General features: G+C 41.2%; 1 protein-coding gene across 7 annotated transcripts in view; it reads right to left on the bottom strand.

Annotated features, from left to right (window-relative positions):
- The window catches only part of FGGY (FGGY carbohydrate kinase domain containing), a 516,697-nt gene that overhangs the window by 463,075 nt on the left and 29,462 nt on the right, over nt 1-24,160 (bottom strand). For 6 of the 7 annotated variants that reach the window (XM_070367946.1, XM_070367945.1, XM_070367942.1 and 3 more), the window contains exons 3-4: nt 15,025-15,136; nt 9,027-9,178 (exon numbers count right to left, since the gene is read on the bottom strand). In XM_070367946.1, coding sequence (XP_070224047.1) covers nt 9,027-9,178; nt 15,025-15,136 — 264 coding nt within the window. The remainder of the gene's footprint in view (nt 1-9,026; nt 9,179-15,024; nt 15,137-24,160) is intronic. The other variant, XM_070367948.1, reaches the window with a different exon arrangement.

Below are 24,160 nucleotides of genomic sequence, written 5' to 3' on the forward strand. Positions count from 1 at the left end.
GGAAAAGACTAAGAAGTAATAAAAGCCTGAGCACTGTGCTGTAACAGTAGCAAACTATTCCAACCATGGATAGTATCTCATTATTGTGCTTTGTAATGATATATGCAGCCATTTTTTCCTATATTGTAAATTTCTTAAAACAAATGCATTTGTAAGACTGTAGAGCCTCATAATTTTTCCCTTTAACATTGCAGTGTAAACTTTGTTGTTGCTATACAAATATTTATTATCTACCCAGTACATGTGCCAGAAGTATTTTTTTTTCCAAAGTCATAACATAGATCATGTCACACCCATGTTTAAAATCCATCAACCATTTCCCACTGCTCTTAGAATAAATCCAAATTCCTGCCAATGACCTCAAGGCTGTGTAGGGTCTGGCCCTTGGTCACTTCTCTAACCCCCCTTCTGCCCCTGTCTGCCTCGCTCATACCCTGCCCCTGGCCCTGCTGACCTAGGTGGATCTCATAGGTGCTTCTCTCCCCTGAGAGTCTTCTCTCCACTGAGTCTGCTGCTCCTGCTTCCTGAAAATCTCATCATTCTTGTCAACCGAAACCTCCCAAGAGAACACACCAGCCATGCCAAATCTGTTCACCTGAGTTTCTCCCTCATAGCATTTTCCAGGAAACAAAATCACTTTGCATATATATTTGTTCTATTTTCTGTCTCTCTACACCAAAATCTAAGTTCCCAGAAGCCTACGCAGGGCGCTCATCTATCTTGCTCACCTTGGCATCCCCAATACTCATCACAGAGGAAACACTCAACCAATATTTTGTAAATGAAAAAAAATGATCCCAGCACCCATTGTTCCCAGCCTCAGATGCTCCTGAAGTTGTCACATCCAAGTTTCTTCCCTGAACTAGTTTATGCAAACCCTGGAAGGCAAACATTTGAAGAAGCAGTAGAGTGAAATGGTGATAAGCCCATTCTGTGGGTCTGAAATGCCAAGGTTCAAACCCCAATCTCGCCTTTTATTAGCTGAATAACCTCAGGCAAGTTGTTTAACATTTCTGAGGCTGTTTTGTCATCTGTAAAAGATGAGACTTACTTTCTAGGGTGGTTGTGAAGATCAGATAAGTCTAACTGGGATGAAATGCTTAGACAAGTGCTAGATATATAATAAGAACTATGTACATTTTAGCTACTGATTTCATCTATTTCCTTGGCTGTTGCTGTTGTTCAGTTGTGTACAAATCTTTGCGACTCCTTGGACTGCAACACACCAGACTTCCCTGTCCTTCACCATTTCCTGGAGCTTGCTCCAACTCATGCCCATTGAGTCGGTGATGCCATCCAACCATCTCGTTCTGTCATCCCCTTCTCCTGCCTTCAATCTTTCCCAGCAGCAGAGTCTTTTCAAATGAGTCAGCTCTTCACATCAGGTGGCCAAAGTATTGGAGCTTCAGCATCAGTCCTTCCAAAGAATATTAAGGGCTGATTTCCTTTAGGATTGACTGGTTTGATCTCCTTGTAGTCCAAGGGACTCTCAAGAGGCTTCTCCAAAACCACATCTATTTCCTTATTCTGTTCTTATTGCTTAGTTCAAAAAGGCTATAATTTTGTGAAGGCAGAGATCACTTTTTTTGTGAAGGCAGGCCCCCATAGGACGGAAAAGAGACAGGGTGGAGCTGTTTGTATGGTTTTTGATGTACATATACTTACATGATATGAGGCTAGAAGTAAGACATTTAACCTTTTTGGGGGGCCTTAGTTTCCTCATTTATGGGCTTCCCCAGTGGCTCAGCAGTAAAGAATCTGCCTGTAGTGCTAGGAGACTCAAGAGATGTGAGTTCGATCCCTGGGTGGAGAAATTCCCCTAGAAGAGGGCATGGCAACCCACTCCAGTATTCCTGTCTGGAGAATCCCATGGTCAGAGGAGCCTGGCAGGCTACAGTCCATAAAGTCACAGAGTCAGACACAACTGAAGCGACTGAGAACGCATGCATCTTCCTCATTTATAAAAAATGATAAATCTAACCACAAGATAGTATAAAAATTAAATAATCACTGTGGAATAAAATAACTCAGGGGCTGTAAGCATTGGTGAATTTTCGGGGAAACATGTACAAGATATTCAGTAAGTCACTCTGCTTTGCAGTTCAAAGCTGGCTGCCTCCTGGTACAGGTATCATACATAGGATACGGAGGATTCAGATAAATGAATGACTCTGAAAACATGTTTTACACTCTTCTACTATTTTCTATGACTGTTGATTTGCCTGACAATTTTGTGGTCATTTTTAGATGCTCTCTTTAGCTATTATTCAAACAGGAAAAACATGCAACTCATTACACTCAGTGACATGAAATAAGATATTCTAGTGTTTAACATTCTCTCAATTGGCTATAGAACGTTACTGACATATCCATCAGTAGAGACAAACATTTTAAAACACAGTGGAAGTGAGAATTAAACTACCATTTGAATATCTACTGTATATTTTACAAATATCTGACTAAATTACAATTAATTCCACAAGACTGACATTATTGTCATTAGTCATTTGACAGCTACGCATGCTGAAAATCACAGACATTGATTTAGTCAAAGGTCATGCAAAACTGGTAAATGGCGGAGAAAGATTTCAATGCAAGTGTCATTTGCCTTCAAATCCAGTACTTGTTGTTGTTACACAACTGTGTTCTACCTCCCAAAGTTCCTGTCTTGTATTAGCTCTACGGCAAAGACCTGACGAATGTAGGTAAATAATATCAAGACCTATGCATGCATTTAAAGCCAGAGTAACGAATAGAGAAAGACTAGTTTCCACTATATTGCCATCAAAAAAGAAAGGCTCCATTTTTAAGACAGAAACTGACACTGTTTATCTTTCATAAAGTTTCAAGACAAGAAACCTGAAGAAAAGAAAATAGATCTTACTATATAATCAAGAGGAATAGAAGAATAAGGCTGGTCAAGGCACTTATTGTGCAAGCCTCTCACTGTACAGAGGAGACAATGATCGGGCTTTCCTGCAGTCTAACAGTTTTCTTTTTAATAGTTCCTACTGCAAAGCATTCAACTGATACCTTGCACAGCTAGCAGGAAGTTATCAAACCACCTCTCTGGGCATCCAAACTCCCTGGCTGCTCCCAAGAACCTACATATACAGGAAAAAGCACATTAGAACCAATCAGAATATCACTTACTCATTTTCCCAATATGTTACCAAGAGAACAGAAGCAGAAGTGTATGGACTAGGGAAATGAAAGGGACAGATACGTGTTCTAAACGCATCAACAAAATTCTCTGACATTCTAGCCAGTTGCTTCCAGACTTTGGAATGAACAATGAAAACTGCAAACTATAAAATGATTAGCTTTCTGCTCTGCTGACAATGGCAAAAAAAGGAAATGAGTTAAAAGAGGGGTTGGAATATCTCCATGCATCCTCTACAAGCCAGTTAATTATCTTCCATTAACACTGAGCTGTCAGGATCGGCATCAGCCCGTTAACTTACTTGACCTTCCTCAGCCTGCACCTCGTTACCCTACGATGTTTCATGTTTATAAAGATAGGAGACTCCAGCTGTTTCAGCCTGAGAGAACTTAATTTACATTTGGCCTTCATTAAGATGAGAGTCAGAATCATTGAGACCAAATGGAGAAGCCAGACTGCTGGGGGTTATGAAAAATTCAAATGGCATTTTTCCTTTTATCTGACAATTCTTATTAAGGAGACATACGTCAACCTAAAACACATAAACCTTAAATGAAAAAGACACGATTAAAATTCCATATTGCAGAACTAGGACTCAAGTGGCTTTGCCCACGAGCCATGGTGGTCCTAGTACATCACTCTGTCTTCTGGGAAGTCTGAATTCCAAATTCTATCCAACTGCCTCCGACATTCGATTCCAGGCTAAGCACAAGGAGCGCATGAATGACAGCAATACTGAAATGAGTGGTCAGCTCTGACTCCTCCACCTAGCTCACCCCTCGTGGCCAATCAGCCTCAATGTCCTGCTGACATTAATCCCTAACAATTTTGGGAACCTGTCTCCTCTCCATCCCACTGTGCCTAATTCAGGTCTCATCACTTCTCACCTGGAGAACTGTAAGAGCTCCTTATTGTCCCACTCAAGTCATTCAAAAAATATTTATTGAGTACCCATTATGTGCCAGGCATTTGATTAAGTATAGGGACACAGCAAGGAACAAAATGGACATCACCTCCATCTTCCTGTGGATTACAATGGTTGGAAGGGGTGAGCTTTATACAAGTCGTTACACAAATGGACATGCCATTACAATTTATGAAAGATATAATGAAATAAAATTAAGAGTAAAATGACAGGGCTTCCCTGGTGGTCCAGTGGTTAAGAATCCACCTGCCAATGCAGGAGACATGGGTTTGAACCTCAGTCTGGGAAGATCCCACATGCCTCGAGGCAGCTAAGCCCAAGTACCACAGCTACTGAAGCCCACGTGCTCTAGAGCCCATGCTCCACAACAATAGAAGAGGCAATGAGAAACCCGAATATTGCAACTAGAGAAAGCCTGCACGAAGCAACCAAGACCCAGCTCAGCCAAAAATAAATCAATTAATGTTTTAAAAAAGAGTAAAATGACAAAAGACCTCTGATTTACTTGAAAGTCAGAAAAGGCTTCTTTAAATATGTGACAGTAAAACTGAGATTTACATGATGAGTTAGAATCAATGGTGAGTAGAGGGAAGAATATTCAATCAGAAGGCCCAGCGTCATTTAAGACCAGAGATCAGCAAACATTTTCTATAATGATTTAAGAGAGTAAACATTTTCAGCTTTGCAGGAAATGCAATCTCCATCTCAAATATGCAGATCTACTGCTGAAGTACAAAAGTACCTCAGACAGTCCATAAACAAATAATGTGGCTGGCTGCCAGTAAAACTTTACGGCCACCAAAGTCTTAATTTCATCTCATTTTCACCAGTCACAAAACATGACTCTTCTTTAAATTCTTATTCAACATTTGAAAAGGTAAAAGCCATTCTCAGCTCCCAGGACACCCAAAAGTAGGCAGCAGGCCAGATTCGGCCCATGGCCATAGTTGGCCAACCCCTAGTCAAAGACTCTGAGATGGCAAAGACCTGGAGTGACTGAGGCACTCTGAGTGGATGGATCCCTATGGATGGACCGGAGACAGCAAAGTGAGGGACACACAGTAAGCAGCAGGGGGGAGGTGAAAATGATATCCTACACCATCTTCTGAGCCAGATTACAAATTTTGGAGCTTATCCTAAGAGCAAAGCAAGGCCAATAAAGTGCTATAATCAGAAAAATAAGAAAACTGATTCTTGGGGAATTCCCTGGTGGTCCAGTGGTTAGGACTTGGCACGTTCACTGCTGGGGCCTGGTTTCGATTTCTGTAAAGAACTAAGCTCCCACAAGCTATGTGGCATGGGCAACAAATAAATAAATTAAAAAAAAAAAAAGATAACTGGCTCTTACTCCCCACCACACACACATTTTCTTACTCCTAGTCCAATCTTTTCACCCTGCCCAAGGTATCTAGGATATTTCCTCTCTTGGCTAACAACCATCCTTAATTTCTCTCACCAAACAGGCTCTTAACAAATCAAGCCCAGGCTACTTACCTGGTCTCATTTCCTACTACTCTCAGGGAAGCATCCCAGGCTCCTGTCCTGGGGCCTATGTACCTTACAATAACAAAAAAACAGTCTCTCTAGAATATCCTTCCTTTATTCTCTACTAGGCAAAACCTCCAGTCATATCTTGAGGCTCATCTCAAGTACCTTGTCCAGGAAGCAAATTATTTTCCCCAAAAGCACTTTTCATATTCCTGAATCACAGTGCTCAGTGCATGTTCTGCTGGCTCTGGGTCCATGCTTCTATCCTCCTTATGCTTCCCCACCACTGTTCCCACTGGACACTGTGCCCCTCGAGGGTAAGGCTGAGTCCTCCTTGTACCCATGCCCCCAGTGCCTACCATACTGCCAGCTGACGGCAGGACCACAAGTAAGATTTGACAAACTAAGGAATGAATGAAGAATAACCACCTAGCAGCCCTGTGAACTTGCATAGTCTCATGTTCTGATGTTGAATGTGCTGTTGGACAGTTAGTGAAGCTATGTGTATGCATGTATGCTAAGTCGCTTCAGTTGTGTACAACTCTTCGCGATCCTATGGACTAGAGCCCGCCAGGCTCCTCTGTCCATGGGATTTCTCCAGGCAAGAATAGTGGAGTGGGTTACCATGCCCTCCTCCAGGGGATCTTCCAGACCCAGGGATCAAACCTGTGTCTCTTACATCTCTTGCATTGGCAGGTGGGTTCTTTACCACTAGTGCCATCTGGGAAGCAGTACTTTCCTATGTCTCAGTTCCCCATAGGCCCACTAAAAAGAAGGAACTGCTTCCCACTTCTCCATACACGGATACTTTTCAGGATATAAGGGTAGAAAAGCCTTTAGAACCAAAAGTGGTTTTGTGAATCTGCAGGCAGGAACATCAGCACCACCTGGGAGCTTGTTAGAAACCCAAATTTTCAGGTCCCATCTCAGGGTTACTAAGTCAGAATCCACAGTTCAGTAAGATCTCCAGGTGATTCATTTACATTAAAGTTTGAGAAGCTATAAAGCCACTGGCACGCTTTAAGGAGAAGATGCGAAAACTGATTTCTTTAGAAGTTGTTTTGATTTTGAATTTGCAAACACAGTAAAACCAAAGGAATTCTCAGCAAGGATTCCTGGGTATGCTTACCAAAAAATAAAAATCAATTAAAAAAAATCTGAAACACAGGTTTGAAGCTCAATGTTCAGGTAGTTGAATACACAGTGAGGCACGGTTTAGAGCCTTACTCAGAAAATTCTGAAATGGAATCGACTAAATGAATGGACAGATGGATGGTCAGTCTTAGGTCATAAACACAGCCAGGCAATCTAGATATTAATTATTTTCTGTGGGTTTTATTTAGCTTACTTTGATCTCAAGCACATAGGTAAATATCCAGACAAGCTTATAACTGGATGTATATTAAGATCTCCTGGGATACAAAACACTAAGCTGGCTACAAACCAGGTGCTCAGGAAGGTGCTGGTACTGCACCAATGACCACCTGTCCCATTCTTCTCACCTAATTTAGAATGGCTCTTCCTCACCTATGGCTAACAAGGGTGACATGGCCAACCCATTTGTTCTTTTGTACCATGTTTAGGCGGAGAAAGCAATGGCAACCCACTCCAGTACTCTTGCTTGGAAAATCCCATGGACGGAGGAGCCTGGTAGGCTGCAGTCCATGGGGTGGCGAAGAGTCGGACACGACTGAGCAACTTCACTTTCACTTTTCACTTTCCTGAATTGGAGAAGGAAACGGCAACCCACTCCAGTGTTCTCGCCTGGAGAATCCCAGTGATGGGGGAGCCTGGCGGGCTGCCATCTATGGGGTCACACAGAGTTGGACACGACTGAAGCGACTTAGCAGCAGCAGAAGCAGCAACCATGTTTAGGCTGGCTTAAAGACCACTACCACCCCTGTTACTGGTACTTCCTGGACAAGCAACTTTAAAGAGGGTTTCAGCACTGCATGACAAATGGAATGAGCTGGGATTTAGAGACCAGGAGACACCAGTTTACATTCTGGCTCTATCATCTGTTTGGGAAAGTCATATAACCCTCTCTCTCAGCCTCAGTTTCTCATGCCATCAAGCAGTCAGAGGTTGCTAGAACGAAATCAATTAAAACCTATCAAACACAGAATAGAGTGTGGGGGCAGTGCAGGGCAGTTTAGTAATCTGATTTGTATTTCAGGATATTTTGGTATCCAGTTTTCAAAGTGACCCAATTCAACTCACTCACTTTCTAGATGGAAAAAGTGAAGCCTGGGATGACAAATACAGTGTGATGCTAGTAGAGTCAGAATTAGGATCCTGAAACCCCAACTCCTAAAACACTGTATTTTCAAACTCCTAGCAAATACATACATCTTTCTGCAAATTCAAACTTACAAAATAGCTCAATATACTAAACAAGTAACAACCCAAGCCTGCCTTAATTATCAATATCCTTTTTGCTCATCTCTCTCTGTCCCATGGTGGCAATCCAAGGACACCTTCTCAGTACCCTGAGACTCCCCCAATCCCACGTTTGAGTAATTGAAGAATCAACCCACCAGAGCCAGTAAATGAATCATGTTAGGCCTTATCCTTAGATGAATTCTCTTCTCACCAGAGCACTAGGGGTTTTCAAGTCCTTACAGATCCCAGAGGACCTGAACTTTCTCATGCATCCATATCTACCAGGAACCATTAAGTTGACATCACCATTCTCCGCACTTCATAAATGATCCTAACATCTGGAAATGGGAACCACCTGCAAGTGCTTTGTCCAGAGATCACCTTATCACACAAGGACATGGAAACTCAGGTTCAGGTGAGATGAGAAAGGCATTCCATAAAATGCCACCAAGGTCAAACATTAATCATTGGGGGCTAAAAGTATGCAGAGAATGTTCCCGTTAGAAAATCAGGACTTGAATCCCAGCTCTGCCACTTTCTAACCGGAATGGTAATTAACCTCTGTGAACTGCAGTAGAGCAGTGGATGTTATGAAAAATCAATTTCAGAGTCAGTTTTAGGTTCAGATTCTGGCTCTGTTGCATGCTTCTGAGTCACTTAGAGTGAGCTGACAAATCTCTATTAGTTTTAGCTTTTACAAAACACATAAAGAAGAAAAAGAAAACTAGAGGGTTGCTGCTAAGATTAAGTTGCTTAGGGTGAGCTGATGAATCTCTATTAGCTTTAGTTTTTACAAAACACACACAAAAAAAGAAAAAAAAACCTACTTTATAGGGTTGCTGTTAGGATTCAAAGAGATAATCTCTGTCAAATACTTATCACGGTGCCTTGCATGAGTTACGCAGAATGACTTAACTGCTACTGAATCAATAAAATGGGATCAACCTTCTGGGAGTTGCTGGAAAAATCCAACACAGCAGACTCGAGCAGGGTGCCTGGTACGGATAGATTCCCTGGAAGGAATCCTCTGCTATTATGAGCAATCTCTCCCCAAGCCTGTGCACTCACCTCTTTTAGCCACAGAAGTTTCGGGGCCTGCATCTCCACAGACATTACACCCCCAACGTACTGCAGGACGCTGTGCTTGGTCTCGTTGATCCGGTGGACCTGACTGACCGCCCGGTGATCCAGCCACATGATGATGTTTCGATGGGAATCCCCTAGCAAAAACAAGGAAAGTGAGGACACAGGCACATCCTTGTCATTCTAATTCAAGGGGCTGTTTGTGGATTCCCAAGGGCAGAAATCTTCACAATCGCTTCTATAGTTTCACACATCAACAGGGAACACCACCAGCACCGACTAGTACATCCCACCCGAACCTCGGATCTCCCTTCAAAAGATGTACTCTTTGAATATAGTTTCAAGGTTAAATGTCTACACAAAATCCTAGTCAAGATTCACTGATTAATTATACAGTATTGCCATTCATTCTCTCAACTTTTCCCCTCTCCTATCCCTTATATCTAAGAAAAACTTTTCTGGACATATACTCAAGCAAAGAAGCAATGAAATAAGCCTAAATGATACTTCAGTTTTTTAAGGTATGCCTCCTGGAAATCAGGACATATAATTTCAGGTATAATTATCATATGCATCTACATAATGGCTATTATCTGCTTATAGTCTCACTGCCTCTAGTCACTTTAATTAAAATTAGTTAATTTAAGTGCTTTTTCCTCACTTGGTTGGTTTTGTGGAGTGGAAAACACTGGAATATTTTTTTTCCATTTGGGGAACCAAGCAGACCTAACGAGGAACGCTCTTTCAGTACAGAGATACTGAAAAAGTTGGGGAATTTTTCTCAGCCTGAGTGTTCTTCTCTATAAAATGGGGATAACCAGGCCTAGATGGATTAACTGAGATTTTTTTCACTCATTGAACAAAAGATAATGTGCATAAAGATATGGCACATACTTGTTGCATAGCAGACCCTCGAGAGGAATGTTTCATAGGAAGCAGAATGTGAAACCAGCTGGAAAAGGAGCATGGCCAGTGCCCCTCGCCTCCTGCTTCTGACACCCTGCAGCCCATAGAGGAACTAGTTGCTCCGCTGGCCCTCCCCCAGCCTTGTTAATTCATACTGCAGTGACGGGCAAGTCACTACTCTTCACAGCCCTCTGCTTCCTCCAATGGCAAAATGCAGAGAACAGCAATGAATATGCCTGGCAGATTATAAACAGGAGAGAGAAAAAGGACTCCAGAGGAACTGAGTTCACGCGTTATTTTATTTATTGGCAAAATAACTGCAGCTATTATATAATTTTTGCTAATAACAAATATTGATAAAGCTCTGTGTGTGTGTGTGTGTGCAGCCCTGTGCTAAACATTTTATATACATTATCTTATTTAATCTTAAAAACAACTCTGAGATCTAGGTCATTTTCAATGACAAACTGCCTTCAAGCTTGAAGACCTGCCTGCTCTCTCATAGCTGGGAAAAGCACAAATGTGTTTTGAAAGTAGATCTGTGCAGAGAATGGATAAATAAATTAGTAAAACAAGTTTAAACTTGAGCTACACCAGTTGGGGTATTTTTAAACACAATATATATTGTTTGTTGTTGTGCGTATACACACATGTGATAAAAGCACAGAAGAAAAGTGTTTGTGAACACCAATTACAGCAGAACCATCACCTGCTGACAGAGGAGAGGAGGAGGGCATGGACTAAAGTGGTTTTTTCTTAAAAAAAAAAAAGAATTGTGGCAAATGTGATAAAACTTCATCTGTTTATCTTCATACATACATAGGAGGCTGTTATCTTATTTTCCTTACTCTTCCATATATTTGAAAAAGAATTTTTAAAACATAACAAAAAAAGTCAACCTGAGAAAATACTAAATTAGGTCATCTTTGAAATAAGCCAGGGCCTCAATCACTGATTTGCCTGACCAGAGAGATTTCAGGTCCCAAAAAGCTCCTCAAACAACATTAACACATTGAAAATAAAAGAAAGTACATGAAACCTTCCATAAGCACATCTAAGATTTTATATAAAGGGCTGAGTGGATTCTACTATATAACAAAACCACTTACAGCTCTGGTTCTCAACCCTAGTTGCACATTATAATCTCCCGGGATAGCTTTAAAAAATACTAATGTCCAGGTCCTATTCAAGAACCATCACAGAATCAGAAGGTGGGTGTGTGAACACACATCATGCATACACACACACACACACACGTGTGTGGGTGTTAGAAAGGACAGTATCAGTATTCTGATACCGTGGACGGTATCTTCAATATTGTGTAGAATGTATTTGCAGCTGCTTCAAGACAAAAACACCTGTTGCTAAACTATTACCTGTAAAGACCAACTGATCAGCTACCACTGCTCTACATGAAGAGGCTCTCAGAATGACATAATGAAGACTGTGCAGAATCAACTACTTTACTCTATTTATTATGATTATTAACTAATAATGTTCATTATAGACAACAACATGGAAGGTGATCTTTCCAGTGCTTGTAGAAAAATACAAACAAATGACTCCACTGAAAGTTCACTTCATCTTTTATTAACCATTTGCTACATGCCAGACACAGTGCTGGGTGCTAAGATACCAAGAAGAATGTGCCATAGACCCTGCCCTTGTGGAGCAGGTGGGTAAGTGGACAAAACTGTATGTAGTAATGACTGCCAGGACAGAAGACCTGGACATGGTACACATAAGAGGAGGGGCACAGAGAAGCCCCCAGTTAGTGAAACCTGAGGCTGCACAGGGGGCTTCCGCTAGGCGGGAAAGTTTTTGGTTAATTCTGAAAGTGACTGGTCACTGGGTAGGCAGGTGAAGAAAGAGTGAGGGAAAAGGGATCACACAACAGAAACAGCATGTGAGACCAACAGAGCACAGACCCAAGACAGCATCATATTTAATACAATTGGAAGCAATCTAATAGAGAAGAATTAGGGTTACATAGTCAGTTTACCCTTGGGCAGATTATTCATCCCTGTACTCATTCAATTAATACTGTGAATGCCTCACAGGAGGTGTTCCAGGGATACTTGAAGGAAATGACTAGATCAGAAAACCATCTAAACATGAGGTTTCTGTTGCAGAGTTGGCCTAGGTAGTAACTTCCTCCCTGACCCTAAATTATCAGCCTCAATTGCTCTCCCTCCCAAGAGCTCCTGTGGCTGGAATGACTGACCCAGAGTTATGGTCTGAGCCAGGCAGGCTGTAGAGGTAGGAAGCACAGAGCAATGTCACCATGGCCCAACCCAGAGCTAATCTGACCTTCAAAGGAAGAGAAACCAAACAATGAGACGACTTTATCACACAGGTCAGTGTCCTTAAACTATTATACTTAGCTTACTTGAGAATTTTTCTCGTTTTTTTGGTTACCATCTAAAGATGGTAAATTTTGCCAGTCTTGGGGGTTTTGTTTTAATGTCTGTGTGTGCTCAGTCATGTCCGACGCTTGGTGGCCCCAAGGACTGTAGCTCGCCAGGCTCCTCTGTCCGTGGAATTTTCCAGGCAAGAATACTGGATTGGGTCGCCATTTCCTATGTCAGGGGATTTTCCCAACCCAGGACTGAACCTGCATTTCTTGTGTCTCCTGCATTGGCAGGTGGATTCGTTACCACTCGCACCACCTCAGAAACCCTCGGTTTTAACAGTGATAGCTAATTTTTTGATCCCACTCCACAATTACTCCAATTGACCAATCAAGAATGGGTCATTGCCAGGTAAGGAGAAGTCATTAAAGACCCTTTAATTCATCCTTAAAATCTGAATTTCACTTTCCAACACAGGCTAATCCACTGCATATAAAATCTAACCTTAAAAGAACCTGCTGAAAGGCAAGAAACTGGTAAGGGGAACCTGCAGCTGGGTGCATTTGATGAATGGGTACATTTTAACCTTTTAGGTGGAATACAATTTTTTTCAACACTTATAATTATGGCTGCAACCTGGCTACTCTTTTCTTTAATAGGTTGCAACCTAATTACCCAATATTTTCAACACATAATTAGGGTAGCTTCCTACATACCCTTTTAATTGTTAATAGGAAGCAATTCTACCTACACTGAGAAGAAAAGATGGTATCTGAGGGTGCTTGTATAAGCAGATTTAACAAAGAACTCTTCTTCCTCCATTTCAAATGTTCTTGTTCCTAATATTTTAGCTGTTCATTCATCTGTACCCAGTGATTCTCCAAATACTAGAATTATTGAGAAGACTATAAAAACACGGATAGCCTAAGTTCACCCAAGCCAAGTGAATAAAAACAACCCTGGGTAAGGCTCATGAACTGATAATCTTAAAAAGATCTCCAGTTGATTCTAACATGCAACCAGATTTAAAACCCTGTATTTTAGCAGATTAGAGGCATAGAGTCCTTGGAACTTAGGGCTCTTAGCATCTAAAGCCCCATACAAAATGAGAATTCCTCATACAACATCCCTGACAGAACATCACCTGACCGCTCCTTAAAGCCATCCTAAAAGCAGCCCTGGCAGCCTCCCCACGCGGCCTGCTCCGTGGCTGGAGAGGGCTTGCTGCTGCTGAGCTGAGTGCGCAGGTTCGGTCCCATCCTTTGGGTCTCTGCTCTCTGAAGTGGTCCAGACCGGGACCACTCCTGGACCAGAACAATGCCAACCAAGCCAGTGGTTGGCCACTTGTATTCATCTTTGAAGCCTTAACACTTAATAAGACAGGGATTGGCACACAAGCTGTGCTAGTAAATGTGACATAATTAGAAAAAATGTGTGTGTGTAAAAGATGGTCACCATTACTACTTGTGCTAATCATTCGTCCATTTGCATACTTCTTCAGGGCATGTCATTTATAGATATCACTGTTCCATGCATCAGGTCCATAGGAATGAGTGGAACACATTCTCCTAAGTTAAAGAATTCATAATCGGATGGAAGAAAGTTTTCTAAACAATCAGGTATCAGTCTCTCACTTAATTCTCACAGCAAAGTGCTGTTTCATTATTCCAAGTCTTTCAGAGATGAAACCAAGTCACGCGGAGGTTAAGTGATTCACTCAAGGTATCACAGCTCAGCAGTAGCAGGGTTAAGATCTGAAACTGTCTGACTCCAATTTCAGAATGTCTCAGAGTGCCCCAGTGTCTACAGCCACCATTTAAGAAAGGTGCTACTACAGCAGTGTCCACTACTAAGGATTTCTTAACACAGCCCAAAGCATGCTGTGGTGCCTATGCTGGTAACAGCCAACTGAAAATGCAGAGAGCCACACTCCTTGAGATGCAGCATGCAATTTCCAATGCACCATAGTCTCCACCACTCCCAAATGTATGCCACCCGTTGAAAGGATAAACATCAGTTGAAATTTATCTCTGCACATGCGCTGTTATTTTTCTCAAATTTGGCCCACTTTACTCACTTCCATTACCTACCTGACTTCTGGGGTTGCAACTTCCGTGCTAGCACTATTGGCTAAAGTATCCCAAAAGGGCACATACTCATCCATGAAAATTTTCTGATGGCAGGTGCAGGTGGCATTTAAACATTTGAAACAGCTCATTATAGTACTCAAGAGTGTCTGTTAGAACAACATCATTCAATGGGAACATCTTTGGTCTGACTATTGAAAACAGAGAACATTTGTTTCCAGCTTCTGTGTGATATATGGTTCTACCTATCTTATTCTATTTCCTTTAAATTAACTTGACTCATCCACTCAAATGAACGTGGTGGTGAAATACATATGCACAAGCAACTGCAGACTGCTTCCTTGGAAAGGCCCAGACCACTTACCTGTTTCAAGGCTACTCACTCTGAGCTAACATCAAACTTTCTGCTGCTGCTCTTGTGCCCTAGGGAGCAGAGTCTCTTCCTAATCCACCTAACCCTAATGTCACCCCTCTCCTACTAACTGCTGTCCAAGCTCTTAACCTCTGGGGACATGATCTCTGGTCTCCATGCTCCACTCGTGAATCTCACTCATGGCGATAACAGACACCTGGGGTCACGCTCCCCCTGGGCCCCAGCCAGTCTCCCACTACCACAAAAAGAGACAGAAACGGTCCTACCTTCATGATTGACTGGCAAAGGACGAAACTGCTTATCCAAAACAACCAGAGAACATGTGGCATCAAACCCAAGCCCTCGAATTTGGTGTAAATTGACCCCTTGTACAACTTTCTGTTTTAAAAACAAATAAACGAAAACATGAATTACAAAACAGGCTTCTAAAAGACTTACAACAGTTATGACTAGAAGGAAATGAATAAAGTACTTACAACAAAACACAGATAAAAACTCAATATCACTAAAATATCAGAATATTCTATACATTAATTTTGAAAAAGACAACCAATCTAATTGGAAATTAAGCAAAGGACATGAGAAGTCACTTCATAAAAGAAACAAAGAGTATATAAAGAGTATATAAAACAATTCCTAACTCCACTAAAATTAAATAAATGCAAATAAAAATACTCCACTCTTCATCTTGTTTATTGGCAAAAATCTAAGAATTAAAAATATATAGTATTAATAGTGGCAAGATAGGGAGAAGTGGGCCTTCTTTACATTCTAACAATGTGATAATTTAGTACAGATTCTGAAGAATATAGTATAGTGTTTATTAAAATTAAAAACATATATAACTTTTGACCCAGAAATCCACTTCTAGGAAACTATCTTAATGAATTATTAGCATAAGTAAGTAAAATATTATATAAACCAAGGTTAACTGTTTATGAATATAAAAATCAGTAAAAACTACTTTATTAAATAAACCTATAAAATAGAATTTTCTACACCATTAAAAAAAAGTAGAGAAGCATATTCTGGGTTTGGTAGTATGAAGAAGTTGGCAAATCTGCTTAGCAAAATAAAAGCATAAAACGGGACAAAATCATCAAAAACAACTATTTGAGTGGAATAAAACTTAACCAAAGTCACATAAGAAACTGAGAAGTAATCTTTCTTGAAAAATAAAACTGTACCTAAAACATTTCCACAAAACATATACAAAAAAACCCCACACTTTTAGACTTTATCTTATACCATACATAAACATTAACTCTAAAATGTATCATATCCCCAAATGTTAAGAATTAAGACTATAACACTTGCAGAGAAAACCTTTATGACATGGGCTAGACAAAGATTTATTAAAAAGCAAGACTCATAAAAGAAAAAAATAATAAATTTGACTTCATTAAAATTTTTAAATTTTGCTCTTTAAAAGAAACAACAAGATAGTGAAAAGATAAACTAAATACTAGAAGAAAATATTTGCAATTCATACATCTGATAATAGACATATGTGAAATATATAAAGAACACTTATAACTCAATAACAAGAAGATAAACAATGCAGCTATTTCATGAAGTGCAATAAAATTTATCACACAATCCAGCAGTTTCACTCCTTGGTATCCAAGCAGGAAAAATAAAAACTTATGTCAACATAAAGACTTGTATGTGAATATTCACAGCAGCAATATTCAAAATACCCTAAAACTGGGAACAAATCAAATATTCATCATGGTTTAACCAAATGGTGAAACCAAGTATGGTATATCCATACAATGATATGTGTAACCACATGAATTAACCTTAAAAACATTATTCTAAGTGAAAAAAGTCAGACACAAAAGAAGATATGTTGCATGATTCCATTTATGTAAACTTTCTAGAAAAGAATAACTATAAAGACAGAAAAAATTATCTATCTAGGGCTGAGGACTGACTACAAACAGGCATAAGGGAACTTTGGGGGTTTAACAGAAACATTGTGGGCTTCCCTGATAGCTCAGTTGGTAAAGAATCTGCCTGCAATGCAGGAGACCCTGGTTCAATTCCTGGATTGGGAAGATCTGCTGGAGAAGGAATAGGCCACCCACACCAGTATTCTTGGGCTTCCCTTGTGGCTCAGCTGGTAAAGAATGTGCCTTCAATGTGGGAGACCTGGGTTTGATCTCTGGGTTGGGAAGAACCCCTGGAGAAGGTTCAGCTACCCACTCCAGTATTCTGGCCTGGAGAATTCCATGGACTGTACAGTCCATGGGGTAGCAAAGAGATGGACACAACTGAGCGACTTTCACTTAGAAAGAAATGTTCTAAAGTTTAATTATGGTGATGATTATACAAAGGTATAAATTTAATAAAATCATTGAATTATACATTTAAATTGATGCTTTTATGGTATGTAAATTATACCTGAAGCTGTTAAATATTTTTGAAAAAACTGAGCTATAAAATGCAAAAAATGGAAATATACCCATGGTACATTAACAAGGTAAAAAAAAGAAAAAGCATATACAACTGTTACTAATGGGTGCCTCTGAGAGCAGAAACGACAGCTGGAGGAGATGGGAGATTTTTCACTTTGTCATGTAATTTTTTAAGTTGTAGAATAACACATTTATTAATTCTATTTTTTTTATTTTTGTTTCCACAGTTTCCTTTTGTGAAAAAGCACAAGTGATTATATTCATTAACATTTTCTGGAAACTTAAAACAGATAATAATCTTTTAAACCCCACAAAAATCAATTCAAAAGTGTCCATCATCATTAAAAAAGTAAAAAAACAAAATTAAAAATAAATTTAAAGAGATAAACTGTACAATTCTTCTTTTCCCCTGTTATAGAATGCCAGACTTGTCATTTAGGACTCTATTTCTTACTTTGAATGTGTTCCTCAAATAAGAGCTACACACAACTATTACATATTTTCAACAAGGAAAAGAATTAATTTTTTTTCAAATACTAACAACAAATAATAAAATGTCATCACGTATTGAGCACTTACTGTGTGCCAGGTACTCTACAAGCATCACCTTACTGAATCCTTACAAAGCCTACTGAGGGAACATTTAGTATTTTCATTTCATAAAAAGAGTAAGTAGAAGACTAGGGAAAGAAGGGAAGAGCAAGCACATCCCAGAGACCGAGAACTTGAACTTAATCCTGTTTCAGAACCCATCAATGGCTATGTTCTTCCTACTCCACCACACTGCCTGCCTGCCCAAGAGACTTATCCTGCAGACAGGGCATGTGTCCTCAGAAGAACACTGCCAGTGAACCCCCCTGTGACTCCAGGCAATGTCTTTGCTCCACAATACCAGGTAAACGCCCTGTAAATCTTTACTACATTGATCCATCTAGAGTTAGAACAGCCTGTTCAGTTCAGTCACTCAGTCATGTCCGACTCTTTGCGACCCCATGAACCGCAGCATGCCAGGCCTCCCTGTCCATCACCAACTCCCAGAGTCCACCCAAACCCATGTCCACTGAGTCAGTGATGCCATCCAACCATCTCATCCTCTGTCGTCCCCTTCTCCCCTGCCCCCAATCCCTCCCAGCATCAGGGTCTTTTCAAATGAGTCAGCTCTTCGCATCAGGTGGCCAAAGTGTTGGAGTTTCAGCTTCAACATCAGTCCTACCAATGAAGAGCATGCTGCTGCTGCTGCTAAGTCACTTCAGTCGTGTCCAACTCTGTGTGACCCCAAAGATGGCAGCCCACCAGGCTCCCCAGTCCCTGGGATTCTCCAGGCAAGAACACTGGAGTGGGTTGCCATTGCCTTCTCCACTGCATGAAAGTGAAAAGTGAAAGTGAAGTCGCTCAGTCGTGTCTGACTCCTAGCGACCCCATGGACTGCAGCCCACCAGGCTTCTCTGGCCATGGGATTTGCCAGGCAAGAGTACTGGAGTGGGTTGCCATTGAAGAGCATGAGGAACATATAAATTCATGACAAAGAGCTACAAAGACCTGGTTTCAAATCCTAGCTCTGTCACTCTGGCTACATGATTCAATGCAGGTTACACAATTTCAGTCCTTCCAGTCACCTTGTCTTGCTGGATCATGTCTCTGCAGCATTTATAAGCATGGCCAACTCTGTCTGGAATGTCCTTCCAAGTTGGCTTGGAAATCTCTAGGTAGTGGCTAATATCAATGGTGTTGGGTGCAGACTATCTGAGCTTGAAACCTGGCTCCACCACTGATTAGTCTTGTGACTTTAGGAAGCCAAAAAAACAGCTCCCTTGGTTATGCAAAGCTACTACTTAGACTATATCTCCTATTGATGTTAGGAGAACTCAGCAAAATAAGGTGTGATTAGCCCAACATCAGTGCACAAGAAGTAGCTGCCATTATGAGTAAATTAATTGCATCCAGTCTTTGAACTCATGGAGCCTCAATCTGTCAATGCATAAACCAGCCCTAACTTCTACCTGCCATGCAGCCCTATTGATCTCTGTGCCCAGAGAGCACATGCCTGACTTAGGCAAGCCCATCCCACACAGGCCTACAAAAGGTCTCTAGTCAAGAGAGGAAGTAGGAGAGAACAGGTAGAAAATGCAAAAAAACTCAATACAAAAAGGCAGCTCTGCGGGAGAAAGGAGTATACACTATGGTTATCAAAAGCACCAGCTTCTGGTCCCAACACCCAGTTCAGGTAATCTTGCACTAATATCATCACCTTTACGAGCCTCAGGCTCCTGACAGAGAGACAGGTAAGGATCAAAAGTGTCAATTAGTTTGAAAGTGCTTTGGAACCGATCAACCTTTGTAGGAAACGTGGAGGATGGAAAAATCCACTTGATGCTTCATTAATTGTGTTTATGGAATCTTATGTATGAAGTATAGCATGCTCTCTGTGTAATGTAATCACATATAAAAACCACAGGATGAACAATTGAAAGATTAAACTCGAATCCTCCTAAGAATTGTGGTGAAGGTGACCTTCCAATAGAAGCAAAAAAAATATTCTCTTCAATCTATTTTATGAATCCCCTCTGAAGACCTACAGAGTTCTATATTCTAATTATGGCTTTTCAGCAACAAAGGTTCAGCGTCTCCATCTCTAAAAGGGAAACCTATCACAAAGAACTGGAGAAAAAACTGTGACATGCATTTAAACCTGATTTGGTTAGGCAGCCACTGTCATTTGCCCAGCCTTATATGGAAATACCTTATGATCATGCTTATCATGATTGAGACCCCCTACCACAACTCCTCCACCTCACCCCCAGCTAAACCATCTCAGAGAGACGGCTGTCAGAGTCACACTACCCAGAAGGCCCCCGGGACTTTGACCTGCTGACCTGAGGATTCTTTTTTATACTCTCATTAATGGAAGAAGAAAGCAGGCTAGTAAACTCACCCCAGCAACTTGGCATCAAGGGAATTTCCTCAGCTAGAGAGAAAGCACATTGCTCTGCTAAAGAATTTCCAGAGAAGGAGATTTCTGCAACTTCATTCTGTAACCTGGTCCATGTCTCGCAACTGTCAACTCGTAGCTATGGGGCAGCAAACAAATATTTGGGGAAGGGATTGTGCATCGCTTTGTTCTGACTGTGGGAACCAGTTCAATACTGCATGTGTTTTAAATCAGTAGGCTCTGCCATATTGGGTGGGGAGACAGCGTTCCTCAGAAATCTTCCAAACTGAGAACTGGAGGGTCAGAGGCATACCTGGTTTTATCTTTAGCTCTATCTGAATCAACGGTCAAGGCCTGGGGCCTCACGGAATTCAGCTTCCAACAGAGTTCCATGTGGCTGGTACTGTATTATTTTAAATCTTGATTTGAATGCCTTTGTCAGCTTTGGGGGTGTGCATGAGGTTATGAAATCCCTAGTTCCCTTAGGCCCATCAGTCCCCATTGCCTGCACAATTCAATTACTCATTCATTCAATTAGTTAGCAAATATTCAATACCATCAAGCCCCTTCTAAGGTCATGCTATGCACTCTTCCAGGTATTTGGGAAGCAAGGGAAAGGAAAAAAAATTTTTTTAATTCCTTACCCTTTTGGAGGTTACACTGTAAGGACAGACAACAGCCATAAACTGAAAAAATTAAATAGTGTATATACAGCATACTAGAAAGTGATGTCACGGGAATCAGGAATGTCAGGGAAGGCAGACAGTTGCCAAAAAGGTGAGATTTGAGGAAACACTCGAAGGACCTGAGAAGCTGACCTTGTAGAAACAAGCTGACCTTGTTTCTATAGGCTGTAGAAACCTGTGCAAAAAAAAGTGTTTCCAATAAGTGAATTTTGACCTACACTTCATTTTAACTAAAGGTAAATGGTGACATGTGGCTCAGTTTAGTCGCTCAGTTGTGTCTGACTCTTTGTGACCCCATGGACTGCAGCACACCAGGATTCCCTGTCCATCACCAACTCCCGGAGTCTACCCAAACTCATGTCCATTGAGTTGGTGATGCCCTCCAACCATCTCATCCTCTGTCATCCCCTTCTCTGCCTGCCCTCAATTTTTCCCAGCATCAGGGTGTTTTCAAATGAGTCAGCTCTTCCCATCAGCTGGCCAAAGTATTGGAATTTCAGCCTCAGCATCAGTCCTTCCAATGAACACCCAGGATTGGTCTCCTTTAGAATGGACTGGTTGGATCTCCTTGCAGTCCAAGGGGCTCTCAAGAGTCTTCTCCAACACCACACTTCAAAAGCATCAATTCTTTGGCACTCAGCTTTCTTTACAGTCCAACTCTCACATCCATACATGACTACTGGAAAAACCATAGCCTTGACTAGACGGACCTTTGTTGTCAAAGTAATGGCACTGGAACGGCGGGATTACTGGAGTGCCATGGCACCCACCCAAGATGGACGGGTCATGGTGAAGAGTTCTGACAAAATGTGGTCCACTGGAGAAGGGAATGGCAAACCACTTTGGTATTCTTTCCCTGAGAACCCCGTGAACAGTATGAAAAGACATGTGGCTAGTGACTGCCATATTGGACCTTATGGATCTAAGGATGTATGGGAGTGAAATCTGTTGGCTGAAGGCAGGAAGAGTGTACAGGAAGAAGAGAGAATATGTGTGAAAGAGAGGAAGCACTGCATGTGTGAAGACAGGACAGAAGGAAAATGCAGGTGGAAGGCAGAGCTGAAAGGAGGATCATGAGATAAACCAGAAGAGCAGGCTAAAACCAAACCATGCGAGGCCTGGAGGGCATGTTATGAATTCTTTCTGAAGAGTAGTTTGAGGCTATAGAAGAGTTGTCAGGTTAGCATTATCATTCCTGCTCAAGAAGGAGAACAATCATAGAGGGGAAGGACATTTTAGGAGGAGGTTACATTCCAGCGCTGATCTAAACAAAAGATGAAGGTATCGGGTGTTGGAGACGGAGGGAATCCAGAGATATGACCTGACTTCAGGCTTATCACCCACTTCCTGGGTGACTTAGGAAAAGTCACTTCACTCTCTGGATCCCAGCTGTTCTTTTCAACTATAATATGGAAGAAACAATCCCTCCCCTACCCACCTCCTATGACAATCAAGTGGATAGGAACATGCTTTGCAAACCACACAGTTCTATGAATGGTAGGAGGGTGACATCATTGCACCCTCAGTCCCACATGTATGACTCCTCCTTCTGCTCTCTCTCTCTAGAAGTATATATTACTCATACAGCTGGTACAATTTAGGGGGTAAAAAAAATGGTACTTTGTTGACTTTGTGGATATTTTTTCCCCATGCAACTGAACTATTTCATCCTTAGAGGCAGAGAACTTGTTGTAGCCCCCTCTCCCATACATACTCCAGTTCTTAGCAAACAGCATAGCACATAGTCTGCTGCTGCTGCTGCTAAGTCGCTTCAGTCGTGTCCAACTCTGTGCGACCCCACAGACGGCAGCCCACCAGGCTCTGCCATCCCTGGGATTCTCCAGGCAAGAACACTGGAGTGAGTTGCCATTTCCTTCTCCAATGCATGAAAGTGAAAAGTGAAAGTGAAGTCGCTCAGTTGTGTCCGACTCTTAGCGATCCCATGGACTGCAGCCCACCAAGCTCCTCCGTCCATGGGATTTTCCAGGCAAGAGTACTGGAGTGGGGTGCCATTGCCTTCTCCGATAGCACACAGTAGTGCTCAATAAATATTTGCAGAATAAATGACACCTCCAGCTTATCATCTTCTTCCTAATGGAATCTGTTACTATACACTAAACTTGCAATGTTCTTGCCTTGTTGAGGGGATTAATATTTGTGGCTCCAAAAGAAATGTTTAGTCACTAAGTTATGTTTGACTCTTTGGTGAGCCTATGGACTGTAGCCTGCCAAGCTCCTCTGTCCATGGGATTTTCCAGGCAAGAATACTGGAGTAGGTTGCCATTTCCTCCTTCAGAGGACCTTCCCGACCCAGGGATGGAATTCATATCTCCTGCACTGGCAGGTGGATTCTTTACCACTGAGCCCCTGGGAAGCCCCCCAAAAGGAACATAAGCCATTAAAATCAGCGATGACACAGAACTCAAGACATGGAAGCAACCTAAATGTCCATCAACAGAGAAATGAATAAAGAAGATGTGGTTCATATATACGATGGAATATTAGTTAAAAAAATTTGCCCCAATAAAAATGGACCTAGAGATTGTCTTACTAAGTGAACTAAGCCAGGCAGAAAAGGACAAAAGATTCCACGTATATTATTGCTTATACATGGAATCTTAAAAAAAAGATGCAAATGTACTTAGATACAAAATAGAAATAGCCCTATAAACACAGAAAACAAACTTATGGTTACCAAAAGAAAAAGTGAGGGAGGGATAAATTAGGGGTTTGGGATTAATATATACACACTACTTCCCCGGTGGCTCAGACAGTAAAGAGTTGGCCTGTAATGTGGGAGACTTGGGTTTGATCCCTGGGTCGGGAAGATCCCCTGGAGAAGGGAATAGCGACACACTCCAGTATTCTTGCCTGGAAAATCCCATGGACAGAGGAGCCTGGTGGGCTACAGTCCATGGGGTCACAAAGAGCTAGACACAACTCAGTGACTTCACTTTCACTATATATAAAATAACAAACAAGGACCTACACTATAGCACAGGAAACTATACTCAATAATTTTGTACTAACCAATAAGGGGAAAGAGTCTGAAAAAGAACATATGTGTGTGTGTGTGTGTGTATATATATAACTGAATTGCTTTGCTGTACATGTGAAACTAACATAACATTATAAACCAACTATACTTCAATTTTTTAAAAAAGATTTTTTGTGTAGATAACAAGGAGTGATTGGTATAAAGTGTTCAGCATGATACCTGGAACAGAATTAGTGCCCAAGAAATGTTAGTTGCCATCATCATTACTATTACTGCTAATATTACTATTAATTATTAATGATTACTGTTATTATTACTATTACTAATAATAGTGGTAACTATTATTACTGTTGCTGCTGTTGTTGTTTT

The sequence above is a fragment of the Bos mutus genome, chromosome 3 (assembly GCF_027580195.1).
Source record: "Bos mutus isolate GX-2022 chromosome 3, NWIPB_WYAK_1.1, whole genome shotgun sequence".
Classification (NCBI taxonomy): domain Eukaryota; kingdom Metazoa; phylum Chordata; class Mammalia; order Artiodactyla; family Bovidae; genus Bos; species Bos mutus.